General features: G+C 34.3%; 2 protein-coding genes across 4 annotated transcripts; one reads left to right on the top strand and one right to left on the bottom strand.

Annotated features, from left to right (window-relative positions):
- Positions 1-6753: 6753 nt before the first annotated feature.
- LOC142540752 (phenolic glucoside malonyltransferase 1-like) lies at positions 6754-8530 on the bottom strand. The gene is made up of 2 exons (XM_075647110.1): positions 7701-8530; positions 6754-7553 (listed from the first exon to the last, which is right to left on the bottom strand). Exons 1-2 carry the CDS (start codon positions 8433-8435, stop codon positions 6912-6914), a joined length of 1377 nt encoding a protein of 458 aa, XP_075503225.1. The 5' UTR covers positions 8436-8530; the 3' UTR covers positions 6754-6911.
- A 7409-nt stretch (positions 8531-15939) lies between these two features.
- LOC142540751 (diacylglycerol kinase 5-like) lies at positions 15940-24121 on the top strand. 3 transcript variants are annotated; one of them, XM_075647109.1, is made up of 13 exons: positions 15940-16054; positions 16605-16825; positions 16993-17115; positions 17218-17346; positions 17698-17783; positions 18477-18600; positions 19167-19215; positions 20338-20420; positions 21208-21275; positions 22145-22219; positions 22497-22584; positions 22712-22828; positions 23565-24121. In XM_075647109.1, exons 2-13 carry the CDS (start codon positions 16625-16627, stop codon positions 23886-23888), a joined length of 1467 nt encoding a protein of 488 aa, XP_075503224.1. In that variant the 5' UTR covers positions 15940-16054; positions 16605-16624; the 3' UTR covers positions 23889-24121. The 3 variants fall into 3 exon arrangements, with proteins under 3 accessions (XP_075503224.1, XP_075503222.1, XP_075503223.1); XM_075647107.1 differs by having other exon boundaries at positions 16006-16147; XM_075647108.1 differs by having other exon boundaries at positions 16008-16086.
- Positions 24122-25212: the final 1091 nt, after the last annotated feature.

Genomic DNA, 25212 nt, shown 5'->3' with positions numbered 1-25212 from the left:
AGTAAGATGAGAATGAGGTCGAATTAGATTATGATGTACTTGTGTTTCTGATTTGACCGCATTATTGATATTAATATGCTGAACAAGTACAGAACTATTGTAGATTCCTTCCAGAAAAATATACGATTCAGACCAGATATGGCTGCTGAGTAGCAATTCCACGGTAAGGATTCTAGATCTAGAATTCCTTTGATATCTGTATTATTTATGACTCGATTGATACAGAAAGGAGCAGATGGTATCCTTATGTATTCAGTAGACATGCTGAAATCGAGCCTAGTATTGGCAGATTTGCCAAATGATGTACGAGTTGGCAGATGTTTGACAGATAAGATTCCATATTTGTTTTGTATCAGAAAGATAGATTTCAGAATTGAATTGATACCAGGTACTGTTTGTGTTTTAGAATTCAGTACAGAATGATATTGAATGTACAGAATGTCACTGAATGAATTGAAAGATCAGTAGAAGAGTACCGGCCAGGAGTTACATTTGATTTAGTGTTTCTCTGTGGCATATTTCAGTATGTTCAGAGGTATTCTGATGATTTCATGCTCTTTGTATCTATGATATTTTGATATATTTGCAGCATCTGATTGATTGAATCGAACATCTGAAGATTGTATTGAACACTCTGAGAATTGTGATTATTGTATAAAGAAATTATTCAGATAAGAATCTTGCTTGAAACAGATTGTAGTCAGAATAAGCGATATCTGAAATCAACATACCGATTGATTTTGACACAGTTGAGATTGTGATCAGTGACTGAGAACGATACCGATATCAGAAAGATCAGAAATGTCAGAAATTTATTTTTGGTCTGAGTTGGCAGATTATCTTATACGATTGTTGTTTTGTATCTGCTTGAGTATTGTTATTGTTCTAAAAACAATATTTGAGACAGCTTATATTGTTTAAGGGCATATTATATTTGCAAATGATATATAGCAGTTGATCAGAACGACATGAAGACGTGATTGATTAGTCAGAATTGACAATATTGCCAGAAATTGTCGTTTTATGAGTTTACTAAACTCACTAGATCAGTATAGATTAGTGATATTGTGAATCTGATTTGATAGTACTGTTATTCTGAGTCAGTGTTTGATACAGATTATTCAAACCGAATCAGAGCTGAATTCGAGAATTTCGGCAGTTCAGAGATTTAACCAGAATTTTCAGAACTTAATTCCGATAATCAGAGCAGAGCATCGATCAGAGTGACAGATATGTGATTTTTACTGTATGAGAATGATTATCGTATGATGTCAAATGTGTCAGATTTGCACGACAGAATTTGATACCGATAGTCAGAACCGAATACCAGGTAGGTATTTTTTTTAATTTATATTATTAACTGATTTGTTTGTACCAAATAGTTCGAATCTGAAATGACAATAGTGTCAGAAACACACCGTAGTGGATTCAGTTTTCATTTTGGTAACTGAGAATGTATGATATTCGAACAGATAGTTTTGACAAAAACAGATTAAATCAGTTGTGACAGAAGTTGTACTGAAATGTTGGCAGAATTTGTACTGAAATGTCTAACTCGCCAATAAATGAAGATAGAAAGATAGAAATCAGAGGAGTTATTACAGAATTGGTATATTTCTGACTAGACATGGGGAGTATATTTCGATGAATTTCGTAATGAGACCACTGCAATACTTTCCAGATTGTGATATAATATGATTGTGATTGACAGATTGTTCAATCTATATCTAGTAGTTGTACAAGATGACGTACACACATGACCAGATGACAAAGATCGATGTCAAAGAAATAGTCAGATTGACCAGAATGTTGAAATAAATTATATCAGATTGTGAATTTTAATTGAGTTTGTAATTGTGGCTGAACATACCATGAACTCGTTCATATATTATCCACCGACTGACAGATAGCCCGAGTGTACTATCCGGATATTGAGAGATATCCAGAGAGTTGCAGTGCTGGATGCTAGCACTAGTTGACATGACATATTGTCGCTGTGTGAATTATTGTACGATAATAGTTATCAGATAACCAGATGGATAATGAAATAGTTACGGACGATACATTGTACAGTGAGTACTGCAGATTTATTTGGTATAAGAATAATATATCGGAGATACCTGAGATAGGATCTGATACGGTCAGAGATATGACAAAGAAAATGTAGCTAATTCAGAAGAGAATGAAGATAGCTCAGACCAGACAGACTTAATATGCCAACGTCGGATAGTGACGATTGGTATTTGAGGCCGAAGATTTAATATATCCTTGAATGGGATAAACAGATTTGGTAACAGATGATGGTATTGATTTATTATGAACTATTGATTGATATATGCGGATGTTGTATAACCAATATTGCGAGATTGAGTTTGTCAAAATATTTCGAGTGGTACTATGATATTATACTGCTTGAATTATTATTCCAGTTTGGAATCAGAGTGAAATTAAGATTATTCTATTGTTGGAAACACAGTAAAATTGTCAGCAGATCAAAGAGACTATCTGAAAGACAGGATTTGTCATGAGATTAAGATTTTAGAATGGATTCATTGAGATGAGTTTCTGATTTAAACTCTATATACATTCTTTCTGATATGTCTGAATTGATTACTTGCGAGTTCGAGGACGAACTCAGATCTAAGAGGGGGAAAAATGTAAGGCTTGAGATTTATTAGTCTTCATTAATGTGATATTCGAAGATATGAGAATGCATGACATGTAATGAGAGGCACTAAGTGAGATGGGAGTAGGAAAGACATGAGAAATTAGAGTTTTTAATGCAAGGAAGACCGCACCCGCACCATGAAAGATACCGCACCCATGGTTGACGGACAGAAAGATGGGCATTTTACAGTAGGGTCACCGCACCCGCGGTCCAAAAGACAGTGCACCCGCGGTTGGGTTGCACATGAAATGTTGCATTTGGGCCGTAGGGTGAGTGCACCAGCGGCGGAAACATGACCGCGCCCGCGGTACAAGCACCGCACCCGCGGTCGTAGAATCACCGCACCCGCGGTCGAAGCTTCCGAGGTGTTGGATATGTTACAGTATGCATAGCGCACCCGCGGTCTAAAGCTGGCGCACCCGCGATGCAACGTGCAGTGGGAAAAATAAGACACTTGGCCTAACCATGCAATATAAGGTGTTGTGGCTTTCATTCTTAACAGCAGAACTCGAGAGAACCATTCAAAAAAACCTTTGAAAGCTTCAAATTCTTTGGTATCTTGATATTGTGCTTGTACAAGAATTAACCATCCGATTTGTAATCCGACTTTAGTTCTGAGTTCCTCTCGACGCAGGCTACAACTGCACGTAAGTTTTGTTACGTTTAGACATGATTTAAAATTATGATATTGTCATAATTGAATATGAATCATATATGGTATTTCTGATATAATAGACATCGTATAACTGAAGTCAGATTGAAGTACAGACTGTGTATGTATTTGTTATGATTTTCGGAGTTGATTTGATTAAGATTCAATATCAGATTTGTAGTATTATTCAGATTATGAGTTGTAATGATACTGATGAGGAGTTCTGGTATTATATCTGTGATGTTGAGATTGACGGGGATATCGAAACTGTATTGTTATGCCGTCGAAACATCAGTTGATTTAGAGTGATCAGATTCAGTAATGATTTCGATGATATCGTTGATATGAATTAGATTGTACCTTGTTCAGATATGGATCAGATTATATACTGATTTAAGTATTGATCAGAACAGGTTTTGAATCGAATTATATACTGATATTGTATTTATGCGATTGTCATTGCCAGGCTGGGTATGGACAGATCGGAATACAAGACTTCGTCTTCGTCGGACCGGGAAAACAAATGTATAATTCATGTTTTGTTTTGGGAAGACACAACTCAAATGAGATTCAATTTGAGTTTCCCAACAAAATCACATACTTGTTCTGTTTGTACTTTATATTGATTTATATATATGTACTGAGATAGGAGTATCATTGGTAGATACGCCAATTTTCTAAACGTTCGGTGATATCGATGCTTCGGATCAGATTCACTCCGATTGTAGATTTCGATACAGACCAGACCGAAGTTTAGGAATAAGATGTAACGCCACCACGGTTGGGAGAGTAGGTGGGAGACCTGTTACATCTTATTCACACCGGGATCCCTAGAGTTAGAGTTGAGTTGAGTCAAGATATGAATTGGATTGAGTTGCGTGCTTATTTTATTTTGGTTTCAGAGATTATGGAACTCATTGTTACTGCATTCTTATTTTGATTTAGTTTCATAGACTATGAAACCTATTGCTATTGATTTTATGCATGATAATATGCTTTATGATTTATATTGTGTATATGCATGTCTACCATGTTTTATACTGAGATTTATTCTCACCGGAGTATCCGGCTGTTGTCTTGTTTTGTATGTGTGCATGACAACAGGTGGGACATGATCAGGGTCAAGAAGATGAGGAGAGAAGATGAGTTAGAGTGGTGATTCCGGACTTATTGTAGACTTGGTTTAATACTTGAAATTTAGTGGTTGAACCTTAGACTAGTTTGAATAATTGTTGTACATTATTGTACTTATATACTGAGATGTATATTAGTTACATTCTATTACGCTCCGCACTTGTGTTTTATAAGAAAAATTTTTAGACCCTGTTTAATTTAATTGACAATTAAATCTCAAAGATAATTAAGAAGGTGATTAGAGTCTGGGTCCCCACATTTCCGTTTAAATTTTATCACAATTCAGTAAACGGATCATTGCTGTTAAATACCATGACAGGAAAAACAACAAGTTTTGCAGAAGATTTATTCGAAAAGAAAAGAAATATTTTCTGGAACAGCAAGCTGCCGGGGAGTAAAGAGACTCGTCGAAAATTCTGCAATATGGCTCATTTGGGAAGATGGTCAGAACAAATCTGCCCAGAATGCCCAAACCAGAAGGAGCCAGAATTTGGAAAGGGTTTCAGACCTCGGTCAGACAGGAAGCATCTTGAAGAGACATAACCAAGTGGTGAAGGACCACAACCACGTTTTTCTCGGGGACACCAAAAGTTTAAGATTGCTCGACAAAAATAAGTAGACATATGAATACCATCACTTTTCCGTGGGGATTACAAAAGCTAAAATATTCCCCGACAGGAGATAGTGGGCATGTGATAAACCCACTAAATGACCAAGAAAACTTGGAACTAAACGACTATAAATAAAGAATAAATGGGAACAATAAAATCACACAAGATTTGAACCAAAATTTAGAACCAAAGAAAATGTATGCTACATATCTTAATGTTTCTAAAAGACGGATTAAAACATTAAGAAAGCAGTTGATGAATTTTAAAGATCTCTACAAATTGTTAAAAGAGGAAGATAACGAGATCTCAGCTGATATAATACAAACGCATATCTACTGGTTATGTCAGAAGATAAAATCAGAAGAGCAAGTCATTTCTAGATTAATGATCTAAAAGAGAAAAAATCAAAAAAAGGTGGAGGGATCATTCAACCACCTACTCAACCCACTCAAGAGATAGTGTCAAACACAGCTGGATGGCAATAAAGAAAAGCTATGGCAAGAGTTGAAGTCCAAAAATCAAATCCGCAAGGGACTTCTATAAATAACGAGGCAGAAGAAAGATGAAAGAATCATTCAACTTCTTCATTTTCTTTCAAACATTGTATTATTTTCTCTTAAAAGTTTATATGTGTTTTTATCTCGGTTACTATAAGTAGCTAAACAAGTTTCGCCTCATCTACAGGAGATTACTATGTAATAATATTTGGTATGTTTGAATAAAAGAATCGAGGCTTTTGCCATTCTCATGTATTAGTTTCCTGAGGTATGAAACGAAACAGGGTTGTGTTAAGTGTTGTTGAAGGAATCTGCATCAGGAACCATCCGTTGCGGTGGATATAACCCGACGACACTTTGGTCAAAGAGGTAAATAGTTCGATTTATTATACGGACGCATGATGGGCCATTTATAAAAAAAAATCAATCATTTGATAATGATATATAGGCTGGAAATCTTGCGTAGCTGTATGTCTTGGGCTATATATGTTTCCAAGAACAGACTCGATAAGTATAATAATGTCACGTACCAAAATCATAAGGATTAAGGATGTTTTTGAAAATTTTGAAAAATTGAAGAGTTAAAACAAAGAAATAAATCGATGAGGAGTGAGGAGAAAGTTGAAAATGAAAATGGTGAGTGATTTAAAGTTTGCCGAACATTTTTATGGATTATAGTTAACAATTTTTTTCATAACTGCCAAAATATCTTCAAGGTATGTCCCATTTTTGTCGCAGAGATATATTTATCACTATTGATTCTTCACACGGCGTTATCATCTCAAACTTGAGATATAAAAAAAAAGTGATTGGCAACCCAAGTGACAAATCGGTAACACGTGATTCGCTATTTGAGAAGGGAAAGCAAAAGCAACCCAAGAGATAAGATGACATTTAACAGGGGAATCAAAAGGATCGAGGGTCAATTTAAATGAACATAAATTAATTACTATGGAGCTATGTGAACATTCAGAATTAAAGTTAGACTTGAATATAGAATAAAATATAGATATAAACATATAGATACTTGAATCTCTCATCTTCTGTCCTAAAGACGGGGAAAATACAAGTAAGAAAGGTCCAAAAGCTAAGTGCATTTCAATCGGTATTTTATTTCGTATTGCTCTCAATTTTTATGAAACGAACAAAAAATTCAAGAAAAGAAAGACAGTAGAGGCATACTGGATCGACTTGAAACGAGAAACAATACTTTAATTGTAGGTATCATTTTCCAGAAGCAAACTTATGTACAACACACGAAGGGACAAAATTACGAATACAGATTTCATAGCTTCCTCAGAATGTGGAGAGATTACCACCAACAAAGTTTTTTTGATCTTCAACAGATTTCATAGCTTCCTCAGAATTTCAGTGAAGATGGCAGCAAATGTATCCAGTTTCTTCTTGGGCCTGGACAAACCAATCTCCAATCCTCCTTCGAAGTCCCTGGATTTACACAGAGACATTGACGTATCCGAGTCGATGGATGCAGATTCGAACTTCTTGGGCCTTCCCCAACCATAATCTGAGTCGTAAAGATCGAATCTTGGGGATCCTGCCACCCCGAAGAGGCGTTTTCCGATCAGTTTCCCGAATTCCACAGGCCACTCCTCCGCCCCATCAAGAATTCCCTTCTCATTGTACACAGTTTTCTGAATAGACTTAATCACACACTCCACTGCCACCAAGAATCCATCTTTTCCTTTCAATAGCCCATGGGTCGATTCCGCCTTCACGAATGCTAAGCAGTTGCCGAAATATGTCGCGGGCAGCGGCGGATCCAGGCGGCCGCGGCAGTCGGCGGCGAATCCGAAGTACTCGGGTTCTTCGTCGGCCACCTCCTCCGTGACAGCCGCCACGTTCACCAAGCAGACCCAGACCAAAGCACAGGTCACCGTGAAAGCTGTTACGCGCATCTCCGGTCGCTTCAATAGGACGTAGTTTTTCAGATTCTGCACATCCTCCTTGGTCAGGACAAATGTGGCACGCACCTAGAAAGTTCAAGGAAGATGAGAAAAAGTAAACTGTCGTAAAGAAAAGTAAAAAAGTCCCAAAGATTGCACTTATTCAAACAAAAGATGTATATGTATATGTATGTGTGTGTGTGTGTGTGTGTGTGTGTGTATACATATATATACCTTGTTCAGTGGGAAACTGATCGGCGGCGACTCCACTGGCCGAGATTTTTTCATCATATTCCAGTAAATGGAATCCAATCCCTCCGGATCTTCCACATCAGTTCTATCGTAGAACGGTAGAGATTTATCATCTATCAGCTTCGAATCGCCGCCGAATTTGTTGACCGAAGCCCAAGCTTTTATGAAACGAACAATCGAGCTGGCGTCTCCGATGGCGTGGTGATTGGAGAAACCAAGGCAGATTCCATGATCTGGGAATAGCGTGACCTGCACAGCTAAGACAGGGAAAAATACAGCATCCGACGAATGAGTAGCCGGCGGGAGATTCGGAACACAAGCGTACAACTCGTCGGCGACTCTAGGGTGGTTCCCGGTGAGGTGATTGAAATCTTTGTTGCATTCAGCTATAGTAAGCGAGACAGAGTCTCCGACCACGAATCTTGAATAGGGCCTGCTCGAATCCAAAGGGAAGACAATATTTCCAGCAAGCGGGAGGAAATGCTTGAGCGTTTGGAGCAACGATTCCTTGAGTTTTGGGACGATGGATTCCAAGAAAAAAGACTCGGAAATGGGGAAATCGAAGAACAGGAGACGCTCAACAGGGTGGAAATAGAGCCATGGAATGTCAAAGTGGAGAAGCGGAAGTGTCAACTCAGCAACTGTATCTGGTACCGGCTCAATTTTGCAGTGCTCCAGCACGTCGGCGGCCATCGGGTTTTCGTGAGTTTCAGCCATCAAACTGTTCAAATCGAAGCTACGACTCAGAAACTTCAGAAACTTCAGCTACCAAGAATAATTGCATACATCTGTGTGATGTATATATACATGGGAATTAGGATGTATATCCATATCTAACATATATATATACGGTGAATTTTTCAATATACCTTGATAAATAATGCAGCAAATTAAATCAATAATTTTTTTGATGGATTCTTTTATAATTTATTGTCTATCTTAAATGCTTTTGCATATTAATGCATATTGAATTTACCCATAATTTTTCTTTGTTGTTAACTAAAATTAGTGTATTTCTTCATGATTGCTAATGAATATTTAATATTTATATCTTATCTTTTTCTTTTACTTTATAAATTGATTTAACTAATAATTAAATAAATAATTACTCAATAATTTAGTGATTTCATTTATGATTCATTATGTATTATGATAATAGTTTAGATAATAATCTTTTTAAAATTAAAGTTCATATTATTATATATTCTGTTATCAATTTTCAATTGCGTTCTAAACATAATACAAAGTATGGTTATATTAGTGTTATTATATTACGAAATCATCGTATATAATATATTGATTTGTTATCTTGTTTGTTCAACCTATTAACTAATTTCTAATTGTATATGATGAAATTACATACATAAAAAACAATTTTTTCTCTTTTCGGCATATAATTAATTTATCATTATATATGATGAATTTATATATATATAAACTATTTTTTACATTTCAAAATAACAAAATTGTTATTTAACATTACTCACTTACTAAATTAACTAAGTTATGTTTACCAATTCATTGTGCATTATTACTATGTTTGCAACTTAATGAAGCATATGTGATGACATAGAGTGGTCACCCTAACAATTATATTTGTGTTTAAATTATTATTAGTAATTAAAACTACTTTGTGTTCGATGAAATTATTTGATTAGTAAGAATAAATTTGATTTAGAAAAATGATTTCTAAAATGTAAAATAACAACTATATCATATTTGTTAGGTGCAATAATTGTTTATGTAAGGTATAACAATCCAAATGTGACGTTTGAGTTATTTTACGATTTAAAAGATTTTAGTTAATGTTGCATCGTTACCCCGGTTATAACTTTCGGTAAATCGGCAAATGCATGATCTTACAATTGGTATATGTAAGAGTCAAAGTCATGAGATCGATTCTCATATATTGCAATTAGTGTAATTATTGATATTGTTGGAGTGCAATAATTGTCCTTGTTAGAGACATCGATCGAATCATGACGATTGAGCTACTATACCGTTTAAAATATTTGAGTTGATGTGTAATATCTATTCTGTAAAAGAAAAAAGTTAAACAAAATTCGTAATGAGTTAAAAGTTAGCAAAAACACGATTGATATTTAATTTAATAACAAGTTTAGGGGTTTTATTTTAACATCATTATGATAATTTGGTTAATTAAGAGAATTTTATTTGACAATCACTATATGCACTCCATTTAAATACATTGTGATTTTGGTTTTAGTAAAATTTACTATTCTCATTTTATTTATATTGTTTTTTATTGTGAATGATATTTGGATGAAAAATATCTTTGTTAATTTGAGAGAGCTGTCATTATGTTATAATCATGCAAATTGAAAAATGTTATATAAATAAGTGAATATATTTTATTTATCGTCATGATGTATTTTTATTTATTGTGTTTTGATATATTTAGATTAATAAAGACTCATAAACAAGATGTTATTCAAACGATTTTAAAAATTATCTAAATCTCGTTAATATATTTTTCATTATTAATCACCCACGTGCGATGCACGTGATCATTCCTAGTATATATATATATATATTAAAAAAATAAAAATAAAAAAGGTTGGTTCTCTTGAGTCTTGATAGGTTTAGGAGGAATAGCAATACCAAGTTGCCCGACACTTTTGTTGTCGTGGGGACACGACAGCGTTTTGCAATTTCAATTTATTCCATCATAAATCAATAATCTAATAAATTAATATTAAATCATTGAATATCATCTTCTGTTATAAAATCTTTAACACAAAAGTCTTATTTTACTATTTAAGAGGATTTTCGTTTTTCACAAAAAAATAAATAAATAATTAGGACCACAGGTTTGATTTCACTATCGAAATATGATTTATGTGATTTTCATATCAAGTAGGGAAAATATATTTTATATCAAACTATGCCAAATTTAATTAAAATTTAAAACTTATTGATACATTGTATATACACACATCTTGATTTATTCTGTCCGTATATGTCCGTGATATAATGCAACATGTCATGAATTTTTTTATCAATAATATTCAAATTTTTTGTAACTATTATGAATAATAATACTTTTGACATAAAAAATAATAATTTTATGAATTAGCGCGAGTCGGAGACCCGTCTCACAAGAGACCTGCTCATGATAAATTCAAAGAAACTTCAGAATACTCGTTACTATAGTTCACGTATGACCAACTCCAACACTGGTCTACGACTACGATTTATATTAACCAAAACTTGGTAATTTTTTTTTTTTGAAATTAAACATAATATTTACTTTTTCGTCATCTCTTCTTTGGACATCAATCACATCACACGTTTATCTTTACTTTTATATAATATCTGAGTAAATAATAAAACCAGCTTCTAATACAATAACTAAGAAAAATCAAATATTACTATTTTTTACAATTATTATTACTTGCCACGTAGACACACACATTCCGTGTTTAACGAAACGTTGGACAAATACATTAATCTTTCGGATATAATAATAAATAAAGATAAATGATATTTTAGATAATTTATAAATTATATCATAATTAGAAGCAGGTAGCATATGATACTCATTTATTATAAATGTGTGTGTGTGTGTGTGTATATATATATATAATATTAATCAACTATGTTAGCATTGATTCGTACAGGTTGAATGAATTGACCAGGTGAAGTTGTTGGTGCTTGTGGTTAGGTGAATGGCATATTGTATATATATAAATCGTGGAGTGCTAACTACCACCGATTGGACCAGATAACGTCGTATAAATTGTGCTCCTGTCCTAAGTCAATCGTCGTAATATGAACATCTAATTCTGAAATACAACGAAATTGTGCTCCTGTCCTAAGTCAGTCGTCACAATGTGAACATCTAACTATGGAATACTATGAAATTTAACACAACAAAGCTTTCTTGCAAATATTATGACAAGCAACACGTTTATAAACTTTCATCATAACGCGACCACAAAGAGGTATTACATCTTTCCGATTCTATATTTTGTGTTAAGATTAGAACTTGCATGTGACTCAATCACAAAAGCTAGCTCAAGAGAGAAAGATTGTCCAAGTTTTTATCTAACCGATATGTGGGGACCATTCGATGGTAGATGCTCTATGTGACGGCTATTATAACATATCTTGAGTTTTATCATCCGGATCATCGACCTATTCTAATTCAACTACACCGCTCCACAGCTAGGACTAGTGGTCTGACTGCAACTCATAAACGACCATTCAGATTTGAGGCTTGCTGGTTATTCGAAACAGACTTATGAGGAGACGGTTAAGGATGGTTGGAAGCAGTATGAATCATTTTTATTGATGCCTGAACGGATTGTCAGTTGTGCACACATGCTGAAAAATGGGATGAGACAATTGTGCGTTCGATCCCTAGACAGATTCAAAGAAAAATGGCAAAATTGAATAATCTCAAGCACTTCGAGTGTTGGTCCAATGAGTCCATTAATATATCAGAACTGGAAATTGAATTGGAAAGACTTTGTACACGTGCAGAAATGTACTTGCGTCACAGATGCAAAGAAAATTGGATTAGTCCTGGGGATAGAAACTCAAAAAATTTCCACTCCAGAGCATCAGCTAGGCGAGCATGAAACCACATTGGAGGGTTTGTCTCATCTCATGGTGATATGGTGTCGGATTCTCATGGTATGTCGGAAATTATTGAGGATTATTTTGCTAAATTTTTAAGTCTAATAACCCTGCTTTAAGTGGTATGACACTAGTGACCGATTGCATAGAAATCGTGGTTGACCCCGTAATAATATTGGACACCCCTCGTACTGCATCTGAGATAAAGAGAGCAACATTTGATATGTATCCCGATAAGTCACCGGGCTCGGATGGTCTTCCGACACTGTTTTATAAGAAGTTTTAGCAAATTATTGGGGAGGAAGTAATATATATGAAATGCTTAAGGTACTGAATGATGGTGCCCCTCTAGAATAATGGAATCATTCGGTAATTACCCGAAAATCAGAGATCCTTTGCTGGTAAAGGATTTCAGGCTCATCAGTCTATGCAATGTTGGTTACAAGATAATTTCTCGGGCATTAACGAATCGACTACGACCTATTATGAACGGAATCATTGGTGATAATCAAGGTGTTTTTATTCCAGGTAGACTAACAACATATAATGTAATTTTTGGTTTTGAAGCATTGCACTGGATGAGAAAAAGACAAGCTGGGAAGTAGGCAATGTTGCCCTCAAACTTGATATGGCTCATGAAATGAATCCAAATCTCATAGTCATGTCCCACTATTTCACACATTTTCTTTACTGATGACAACATGCTTTTCTTCCTAGATACGTTAAATGACTGTATGAGATTGAGAGAAAGTATTCAGTTGTATGAGAAAGCGTCTGGGGAAGTCATTAATTTTCGAGAAATCAACGCTTACATTTGGTAAAGATACGGAAGCAGGGGTGATTGATCATATTAAAACATATATTACCATTCCAGTCATGCATGGGCACGATCTATATCTTGGCCTGCCAACATTTTCTCAAGGTAGTAAAAAAGTGCAGTTTGGTTACATATTGAAAAGGACTGTGCAACAAAGTAAAAGTTGGAGGGAATGAGTTTTTTTTTTCTATTGCAAGGGAGGATAACTGATGAAACTAATCATCCAAGCGATTCCTAATTATGTGATGTAATGCTTTATAATCCCAAAACTAATTTATGAAGCCATAGGGATGCACAAAATTCTGGTGGGGATGCACTGGAAAATATGGAAATTCCTATGTCAGCCGAAGTGTACTTGGGTTTCGAAATCTGGAAGTTTTCAACAGGACTTTGCTGGCTAAACATATATGACGCATTGCGAGATCGATATTCAAATTCATAGTTGCAAGAATACTTAAGGCTATATAGTTTATGGGGATGTCGTGGATGCTAAGCTAGGTCGTAATCCCTCTTACCATTGGGGACGTAGCAATTCTTGAAGCTGTCATTTACTAGATAATTGAATATGGAAATTCTACTAAAACCTTTGAACACAAATGGGTGCCTAAATTCAAGAGTGATCTGACGGTTGTTGAACACATCTGAGGGACTGCCTACAGTTCATGCCTTTATTGATCTAGACGAACAATGGGATATAACATTGCTTCATGGTACCTTCCCAGATTTTGTAACTGAGGAAATATTTTAAATTCCCATTTCTATCGAGGCTGAGTGACACACTTTTGGATGGTTGATGCAAAAGGGAATTATTCGGTGTAGGAGGGATATCGCCTTGGGTTGGACTCTATCAAGCTCCAGAGAAAGCGATCAGAGCGCTCAATGACAAAATGGTGAAAATTTCTCTGGTCCCTCAAGATTCCCCAGAAGGCCAGAATGTTTCGGTGGAGAGCTAAACATGACATACTTCCAACGGAAAGAAACTTGTTAGTACATCATATTTCTTTGCAATAATGGAGGCGACTCTACCATTCATGCACTATTTAAGTGTCCGCCCATAAAAGGCTACTGGAAGGAGAGTGAGTTCAAGTACCTGGTTAATCCTATGCAACATCAGGACACTTTGCAAGTGATATGTTTGCTGATGGAGAACCTGCATAAGAGGAAATTTGATTAACTTGCTGTGCTGTGGGAAAATATAATTTTTATATTAAATTGATTTTTGATAAGATTTCGTGCAATATTGGGTTTTACTTTTCTAGATATAATATTTATGATAATGATTTACATGATACGATATTGTTGATTTTGTTTCTAAATAATTCTTGTATACCATATCTTATAGATTTTCGTCAAGATAAATCATAGAAGATGAGACATTTATAAATAAGAGATGTAGATTCAAAAGCATTGAAAGAAGAGAAAAATTCAAAGAGTTCACGTGTAGGATTTTTCGTGGAAGAGATTTTTGTGAAAAGAGTTTTTCGTGGGAGATTTTCGTGGGAGTCTCTTCTCTCGATCAAATATACACGCACTTGTGCAAGTCATAGATTTCAGAGAAATATTTCTTCAAGGTACGTGCTGTTGTGAAGAGTGCAGATACCGCGTGTTGCCTTGAATATTGGAAACATCTACAGACAACATCCGTGACGAAGTTGGCTGGAGATCGTTTTGTTGCTTTAGTTTTTGGCTCACGTTTTTGTTGCTTTCTTGATTACGTTTTAATACTGTTGGTTGTTTTAGAAAGCGTTTATTTTCTCAACGTGTTGATGAAATTGATTTTTGTGAAAATACCAGTGATAGATTTTTGTAAACATTTTGGTTTTTTAGTGATTAATTTTTGCCCTGAGGCATACTTGTGCAAATTTAATCTTGTTCATCTGTTTATTTTAAGTGAATTTGTGTTACGAACTTTAATATTTCGCTGCATGTTATCTCAAATATTGTAACATTTGACACAACACTTAATTCTGATAAAACATAAATTTACAATTTTTCATTACTGTTATCATATTAACGTACATCTGTCGAACAATATTCCTTACACTTGCTATGAGAGGATGGGCTAAAATCAAAACATTAAAAATGTTTTTAAAATAATTTTTCTGAAACATATTTTTCTAAGCAAAAACTTGTATGAGACGGTCTCACGGGTCGTATTTTGTGAGACGGATATCTTATTTGAGTCATTCATGAAAAAATATTACTTTTTATGCTAAGAGTATTATTTTTTATTGTGAATATCGATAAAGTTGACCTGTCTCACAAAAAAAAAATTCGTGAGACCATTTCACAAGAGAACTACTGTTTTTAATAAACATCATTCAAGTAATTCCAAACATTCCCTTGCATGTGTATAAAATGGGAATAGTTCCTTGCATGTGTATAAAATGGGAATAATTCGAGTGATTATTATTTGTTGGCGGCTTCAGCCTCAAAGTCGCGTTTGGCTGAACTAGAATCGCATTTGCTGATATCTTATACCAAGTCAACTGAATTAACTGACATCCCACCAATCATATATCAAATTATTATTTAATAATTTATATCCTTAACGAAAGTTAAATCCGGCAAGTAATTTTGATACAGGGAAAAAAAACATTTTTATCATTCCAAAAATATTATTTATTTATCCTTCATATTTTTAATTTTCAAAAATTGATGACTTTTATTTAAAAATATTTAAAAAATAATTTATTCTTTTTTTCTCAATCGCATGTATTTTGTGTATATTCCAAGTCAATGCCAACGACCGGCCAGTAAGTATAACAATTGCAAATAATAATAATAATAATAATATTTTTTACGCGTCCACATCTACACCACCTACTTGCTTGCTGCCCTGTCAATCTCCCATCACCATTTCATGATCCGAATTTCGTTGAAAATTCACTCGTGATCCCTCAAAACTAATTTTCATGTGAGATTTTCTTGTTGTTTTGTCAATTTCTGGTGAACTCTCATCTGGGTTTTTGTTCATCTTTAATAATTATATTTCTGCGTGATCATATTGGTATGTTTGTATTTGCCTTGATCAGATCGAAATTTAAGTCCCTCTAATTGTTCTAACATTCTGTAGAAACCAGAAAGAGATCACAATTTCTGCATGACACCATTGAATTTGACTGATTTTTTTCCGAACATGGGTGGAGTTATTTGTTATATGGCGATTAACGTTCGTCTAAGTGCCTGTATTAGCCTTTGAATTTGTTTTAAGTTAGGGTCAGTTGTAGGAGCTTTTGATATTTTGTAACTACTTAAATATTTCTATGTTTAATACCAAAGTAAAATAAAGTAAGACGCAGAGCCTAAAATCATCTTTATTAGCTACGAGGTATTATAATCAAAAGCAGCTAATGATTTTGGCCTTTTACTTTTTATTTGATCCAGTGCTTCATTGAAATTCAATGCGTGTGTTATGCTATTTATGTAAAAGGAATTACATATACTTTATTTTTTTGTTCCTGCAGACGCTGACTTGTAATTAACAATGGCAAGTTCGGATCTTGATTCTAAGAAATTTGTGAAGGAGTTTTATATCCCTAGCTACATACTTGTGTCTGACTTGGAGGCTGAGTGTTTACCTAATGTACCCGAGTGCCCTGTTTTGGTATTTATCAATTCCAAAAGTGGTGGTCAGCTTGGTGGAGATCTTCTCATTACTTACCAAACCATACTAAACAAAAACCAGGTGAAATTAGCTTTGCTTATTAGTATTTACTTTTTTCAAGAATAAAGTTTTTGGTAGTGGAGTAATCAGCTTTTTATTACAAGTAACTAGAATCTTTGACTTGCAGGATTATTCTGTTAGTTTACCATGATATAAACAACTTTTACGGCCCTCGTTTGTTCTTTCAGGTGTTTGATTTAGGAGAAGAATCTCCCAACGGTGTGCTGAATAGGTTTTTTACCAACCTGGAAAAGCTCAAGCTTAATGGAGACGAATTTGCTTCTGAACTTGAGAAGAAGTTAAAAATAATAGTGAGTTTCATCACAGTAGATTGTGTGAAGTTGATCTTTACTTTTATGGTTATCACCTTCATTTCTATTTTTTCAAAGCATGTGATAGTCTGTAACTTGAAGGTTGCCGGGGGAGATGGTACAGCTGGCTGGCTTCTTGGAGTGGTTTCTGATCTAAAATTGACTCAGCCGCCACCTATTGCTACAGTGCCTTTGGGAACTGGAAATAATCTTCCATTTGCATTTGGATGGGTACGAAAAATTCACCGCCTTTTGAAGCAATACCAGCTGATGCCCTTGCGGAGATGCTTTTCATTTTTAACTTCGTTTGAGCATGATTTCTGAGGACTTGAATTAGTCTATTGCTATTGGAATGCATTCATTTGGCTGTTGGATAATATTCAAATTCATTGCCATCGACTTTAATAACATTTTCTTATCTGACCTGCAATCTTCTAATGTTGGAGTGTGTGTCTGAACCTATATTATCACAATCAGCTCAGTCAACGTGACAGTTACTTCTCTGGGAACAAATCCATGTTGTTGTTTCAATGTATTTGTAAATATTCTGTTCAAAAATTTGTCTCAGCCTTTTGTTTACAGGGTAAGAAAAATCCTGGAACAGATCGTAATTCTGTGCTCTCATTCTTGGATCAAGTGCGGAAAGCAAGAGAAATGAAGATCGACAGGTAACTTTTATTCACCTTTATTAAATTAAGGAAGTTCTTTCTAAATAATATGATTGTTTTAAGCTGTTACAATTTGAACATAATTGCTTCTCATGGATTTGTCTTTATTTAAGATTACCTTTCAGTGTGAGAGACGAGCATTAGGAATAATTGCAGTATTAGCTAGGTTTTACACTCCGACAATGTATATCTCGGACATCCATATTGTGGCGTGATCTTCCTTTCATTTAGGAACGGGATGATCTTTATTTTTAGTAATCTAGCATTCCACACTCTCCTACTACAAAGAATTAGTATGGTAGACAGTTGTAAGGTGTCATCACATTATGTTCTCTTTAGCTCATAAGGAGATCCATTGTCATCATAAGACCAACATTTACTTTATGTTTTTCATTGTCAAGCAGATCCTCAAATTGTCACCTTCTAACTACTAGGTATTACCCTCACCAATCATGCACGTTCATAGATGAATCTTTAATGCACTCCTATCCTACAAGTGATGTGCCAAAATTGGTGCAAGTGATGTGCCAAAATTGGTTTTCTGTTCATAATTACAGTTTGTCTTCAATCATTGTTTTTCACCACCTCAGAGTTTGATAATGATTCATTGTGTTAAAAATCAATACTGGTTTAAAGTATATTTACAAATTTTATATATATCCCTGAGGCAGTTGGCTTGTCATTGTCTTCCAGTTGGCATATTCTTATGCGGATGAGAGCACCAAAAGAAGGCTCGTGTGATCCAATCGCCCCTTTGGAGTTGCCACATTCATTGCATGCATTTCATAAGGTTTCTTCAACAGATGATCTCAATGTGGTAAGAAAGATATTTTTCACTTTTAAATTATCAGCAACTCATTCTTGATCATTGCATCTCACTGTAGTGTTGTAATTTTCTATGCACCTTAGGCAGCATCTGATGTTGCGTATCTCTGCCATGCCAGTATAAGTTGTAGAGTTGTGGACGATAAATAAACTTTGTCTCCTATGAGCTCCTTAGTACTCGATGACTTTGATATGACCTTATATTTGTAACAACCGGATCCTATAAACCAACTGGGATAAATTTCAGGCAACCTCAAGAACATAAACAGTCTAAATCAGTTAGTTACAACTAAGCCTGTCCGGTTTTCTTATCATCTATCTTAATCTGGAGAGCATTTTGTCCTCGACCAAAAAAATAAGTTGATAAGTACGATTACATTAACACGGAAGGAAATCAGGCTAAGTTGCTTTTAGATGTTAATGTATAGACCATTTATTTGACTTATGCAACAAACAATTTAGTGTCTTCATTTCCTCTTTAAGTAGGATCTGATAAATGCTACTTTAAACTTGAAAAAAACTCTCCTATCTTACTGTTTACATTTGTGAATGTTTCAGGAAGGTTGTGATACATTCCGTGGTGGATTTTGGAATTACTTCAGCATGGGTGAGAGAATGGTTCCCGATTGCTGTGCAAAGCTACAGCTTATAATAAACTCCGCTTGTTATTTCTGCTCCGTGTGTTGATATTTTTATGCAAGGTTCTCAAAAGCGTGACGAAGCGGCTTAAGCGGGCTTTGTACCAGATTAAGCGTGAAAAAGTGTTTTTAGTTTTTATTATAATCTTAATTATATCAAATTATTAATAGATTAAATAATACATAAACATAAAACTTTTAAAAATAAATGTATAAATTTTCAATTTATCAAAAACATGTCTCAAAATCATTATTTATGTGGAGTGAAACTTTTGTAGATCGATGTTGGATCAAGTGTTATCTCTTAGTCGCAGGGAAAGGAAGTGTCCAGGACAAATTTTGTCACATGCATTTAGCCTTTTCTTTGTTTAAAAATTTTATATTATTAAAAATTATATTTTAAATAAATTTTATATTTTATAAAAAAAAAACTCAATTTTTTTAAAAAAAATGTGTTTTTTTTTACACTTTTTACACACTTAACATGGTCAACGAAAGGGTTGAACACTTTTTTCTACTCTTTTGTCCAAAGTGAAGCTTTTTCCTCACGCTTAATCGTGCACAATAGACTCTTTTTCGCCCTTTTTAGAACACTGCTTTTATGCTGTTAAATACTAGTAAATGCTGGTATACTTGAGCCTTCAAATATTACATTTTTCGAGATGCTATCTTTATGCATTCTATACCAGCATAGAATGGTGAAAAGTGTGACGTATGAAAGCTTGTGCTGGCACTTGTCACGGTCAAAGGCATTACTTATTCTCCTTTTGCTGTGTTCAATTGAGTTGACATCTAGCTGAGACATTCACATGTTTTCTTCTATATACTGCAAGAAATTCACTTCTCTCATTCTATTTAGAATGATGGGTTGTGGTTTTTGTTGTTTAGTATGGATGTTTAATTGATTAAATCGGACTATTTTAAAGAATTCCAATAAAATATTTACATTTTACATAATAAACTGATCAGAGATCAATAGTAATGATTTTGATATATCATAGTAGTCACAAATGTGCAAGTAGTGGGATGCTGCAAACATTTCATACATTTGGATGAATTTTTGGTTCACAATTCTATTTTTCTGTAATTAGGAATGGATGCACAAGTGTCTTATGCATTCCACACAGAGAGAAAGCTGCATCCAGAAAAATTCAAAAACCAACTACATAATCAGGTGTTGTACAAATATAATATACAGACATTGTAATTTCCATATCTACAAACAATTATATACCATCATTTTTTTTATTGTAGACAAGTTGTCTAGTTTGAAAGTGGAACGGTTTTATGCTGACTCTATAAGATACAGAGATATATTGAACATTCCATTAAAATGAGAATTCACTGTTGACTAAATTTATTCACAGGATTCAAATATATTTCATAATCGATTTCAGAAATATCACTGCATATACAGCAGAGAAATGAGTATAAAAGCCTCAGATAATATCACAATCTGTTTTGAGTACGCAAAATATTCTTAGTTCTCACCTTTAATCAAAAGTTTGTAACTCTGGCATGCCGTTGGCAGATCTTCAGTCAATAGAACAACTTTGAGGGTTTTTCATAAACAAGAATGTAGATGGATTTCAACTCATTTCTGTTCTATCGCTTGAGTATGTACTGAATCTTGAAACCAGTATTACTTGATCAAAGAATGAAATAATGTTTTTTCCCGTAGGTATTGCTTTTAGAGATAATGCTCTCATAGTTGTTACTATTCATTGGCTGGAAATTAGGTGGTTCTTGGGCATGTCGTAAATTTACTGTAAAATATGCTTCTATTGTTCTGGCAATAAAGTACACAGCTTTCACGCCCACTAAATTGGGGTGTATGATATGCTAGCCTTCAGTGCTGCTTTAGCATAAATTTTGTTGATAGCTTTTCGTTTGTTATTGTCACAAGAGTCGGGAACAAGATATGCATTCAACTGGTATTAATCTCTTATTTTGTCTATTAGAGTACATATGCAAAGATTGGATGCTCACAGGGATGGTTTATGGCTCCTATTGTTCACCCTTCTTCTAGGTGAGATTGTGAGCATTATCCAATATAATTTTGCTTAATTATAAATTCAAAAAAGAACTGATGGCTATTTTTAAATAATTGAGTCGCTTTGGAGTTGCATAATTTGTCCACATCACTAAAGGAACTCAACTTATGGCAAATCTCTTGATCATCAATTGTATGTACCAGTATGTGACTACTAAGTTAATTGACATTTTTACAAATTATATGTCAACTTAATTTTATTTGATCGCTAAACATTAAACTTCAGGTGAATTGTCTTCAGCACTAAAATGCTGATGCTTAATACGTTTCAAGACATCATTGTTTTATTTTTTAAAACTTTTTATTAATACCCTAAGCAACGTGATTAACAGTTTTCTTAATCTGTAACTTCTTTAATCTATTTTCTAACCAGTTTCTTGGTGTTTGGGTGTGGATAATGGATTCCATGTGTGATAGTACTAACTTATAATTACACTATCTCTAATTTTCCATAATAACCTTATTTGTTCCTTTTGGCTAATCTTTTTTCACATCAGCATGAGAAATTCAGTGGTGCATGTTACCAGAATATGAATAAGATTTATGACTTTTGATGGTACTGAGAGCCTGAGATATTAATGAAAATTTATGCCACACCGTCAAAATGAATGCTGGCCTTATTAAATTTTTAGTGATGCGTTCATAAAAAAGAACTACATGTCATCTTTCACATAGTAACGCCTGGAGGTTATTTCTTGTCTGAAAACTATAAAGTTCACAAATAGTGAGATATTTAATGATTTTTTATGTTATTTGTTCAGAATGTCCCATCATAACGTAGTTGTGTCTCTCGCTTTCTCTATAGAGTTTCGGTTTGCTGGGAACTAATGATAATTGTGACACAGGAATATGGCCCAACTTTGCAAGCTGAAGGTCATGAAAAGACATGGTGATTGGCAAGACCTCCACATTCCTCATAGGTACGATAATTATTTATTATGCCTAACTCTATCTTTCGTGATGGAGCTCATACTCTTGAATCAGTTGCATATTGAAAGTTGAAATATTGTGCTGTAAATTAGTTGAAAAAAACATGATGAGAATCGGCACTTTCTAAGATTGAAAAGGAAGGTAACATCCAGCTGCTATGTCATTTTTTTGTTTTTTTTTTTTTTGGTCAGATTCCTGGTTCTTGAAATAATGGAACATACATTGTTTTGTGCTTCTGATACTTTAATCTCTTGTCTAACCATGCAGCATCAGGTCAATTGTATGTCTTAACTTGCCGAGTTTTTCTGGTGGACTAAACCCTTGGGGAACTCCAAATATCAACAAACGACGTGATGTCAGTAGTCTCCAGATGCATGTTTCCTTATCTCTATTCTCAAACTTGCTCTTTGGAAAGATGGGAGATGACAACATCTGGAATTATGTATTTGATAACTTTTATTCTTTTTCATCTTGATATACAGAGAGACTTGACTGCGCCTTATGTAGACGATGGCCTTATCGAGATTGTTGGCTTTAGAGATGCTTGGCATGGACTTGTTCTATTTGCTCCGAATGGACATGGGACACGTCTTGCACAGGTTCAACTTGATTATTTATTAAGTACTTGATTTGCAGGGTTGTAAATTTAATATATGTGATTTTTTGCAAATGATAATTTAGTAATTGCCTGTATCAAAAGAATTGATACAGGAAATGTGAAATCAACAAAATCAATAGTGTGATATAGTTACAAAATGAATTTCCTTTGCTTTCTATGAGGCTATGTGATGAGAACCTCAATAATACATTGAGAAGGGTCCGTCTATGAATAATTGGAATCTGTCAATTACACGTAGACATCGAATTTATCAAAATTATATCTTTTAGTATCTGGACTTATCATTGCAATAAATAGAAAAAGGTGGTATTCAAACAAATTTAAAACCTTGGTGAAATTCTTTTTTCATCATCATATAATCGTTGGATTGGTTTAACAAGTCATGTCCAGATCTAAATTCTGGGATCTGAGTTTGTTGTATTCGGTTGAATACATTTTCAGGAACTCGCCTGAGTATTGATTCCAGGTCTTATCTGTATATTTTAGAGTCTAGCAATACTACAAGTATACAGTGCTCCATAACTGTTAATTGCACAGATGGTCAGGTGACAAGAATGCCCTTTTTAGACTCCATCTGATATTAACAAGTTGGTTGCATCAACTACCTTCAATTGTCTCATGGCCATCCAAATAATGGAATCATGACTGCAAGGAGTTATAAGTCACTTAGCATTTCAGTTAAATCAAGCCGTTAATTCTCGCTTTTTCTTGTGTAGGCACACCGTATCCGCTTTGAGTTCCATAGAGGTGCAGCTGATCACACATACATGAGAATTGATGGGGAACCATGGAAGCAACCTCTTCCAGTCGATGATGAGACAGTAGTTGTAGAAATTTCTCATCTTGGCCAAGTAAAGATGCTTGCTACTCACGATTGTAGATCCAAAAGTATTATGGACCCGTCATCTCCTATTCACCAATATGCTGACGAAAGGGATAGTGACAACGAAGACGACTCTGTTGGAGATGAGTGGAGAAAATTCGGGGCAGCAGACACGTTCAGGATTCCAGATGAAGTCGATATTTCTCATCTTAGTTAGCCTCTCTCTCTTTCCCTTCCTATTGGGAACAACGGTCTGGATGGTGCTTTCTGGATGGTGCTTTTCTGCCTCGTTATGGATATCTGGTTTTGCATGCTTTTTTCTTTTTTGTGGTGACACCAAGCCAAATTATTTTTGAATAAGTGTGAAGGGTGATCATTTGCTGATATATATTGTAGGTGTTTTTATTCAAGTCATTTGTTAATGAAGCTGTGCAATTTTTTTAGGCCTTATCAGGTTAGTCTCGGTTATATGCTGTCCCGTGTATTTACCTAAAATAAATTTTTATTATTCTTGCAATGTAAATGTCTCTGAATGTAGTATAGTTTTGGGATTTGAGTGTGCTAAAGTGATCAAGGGAAATATATGGAGGAAAGGGCGCAGGGAACTGTAACTGTGAAACGATTGGAAGATCTGGCCAAGGAAGGTGATAGTCTTGTAAATTCGTTCCCATGGTTCGATCCTTCCCGGTAAAACATGGCGTGTTGGGTGCCAATCTTTTTACATTGCTGTTCTCCCTCGCAACAAATAAATCTTCAGTGCATTTCAGCATTGATCTTGCAAAGGATAGTACGACGTCATCGGGGATTTTGATGATATGCTTGCTAGTTTTAAATGAACGATGTCTCAGTGTCAAGGATTCATATAACAAAGCCAACTCCTAACTGAGACATAAGCATTAATGCTAGAACAAGATCAATGTTCGGCAGGCTCGTCCTTCAAAGATTCAACGCTTGGGATTGAATTGAAAGGATCGATCAGCCAACTTCCGAATGGTTTGAAAAATCATCTTGATTCTTAACAATTTCATTTTTTTTTTTTTTTGCAGATGACCTTAAAAAATGAAGGATAAACCAACACCAATAATTAAAAATTGAGAAGGTTAGATTTTAAATTATGGTCAAACAGATGACATTTTCTTAAGTGTTTCGATGTATAAAAAAAGAAATATTGAATTGAAATTTAAATCATGATATTGGAATTCTATTTTGGCGTTTGACAAGGATTTAAAATATAATTTGGAATTTTATTTGACAATAAAAAAAATATTTCTCATATTAAAATAATTATATTGCTTATTTTTAAAATTGTTTTTTATTAATAATATTTATATAAATTCTCATGCATATTTTATAAATCAAGAACAAAAATGTATTTTTAACCTATAAAAAATATTTTCATGAGATAAGAAATGAAAAAATATAAAATTTATGAATATGAAATTAAAAATAAAGCTACAAAAATTTAATAAATTAGGCTTTTAGTATTAAAAAATGAAGTTTTTTTTTAAGAAAAGAAATAATTTATAGAATTTTTTAAATAT

Source organism: Primulina tabacum, chromosome 3 (assembly GCF_025594145.1).
Source record: "Primulina tabacum isolate GXHZ01 chromosome 3, ASM2559414v2, whole genome shotgun sequence".
In the NCBI taxonomy this organism is placed as follows: domain Eukaryota; kingdom Viridiplantae; phylum Streptophyta; class Magnoliopsida; order Lamiales; family Gesneriaceae; genus Primulina; species Primulina tabacum.
The sequence above is the reverse complement of the archived record's forward strand: the minus strand, read 5'-3'. Positions and strand labels throughout refer to the sequence as shown.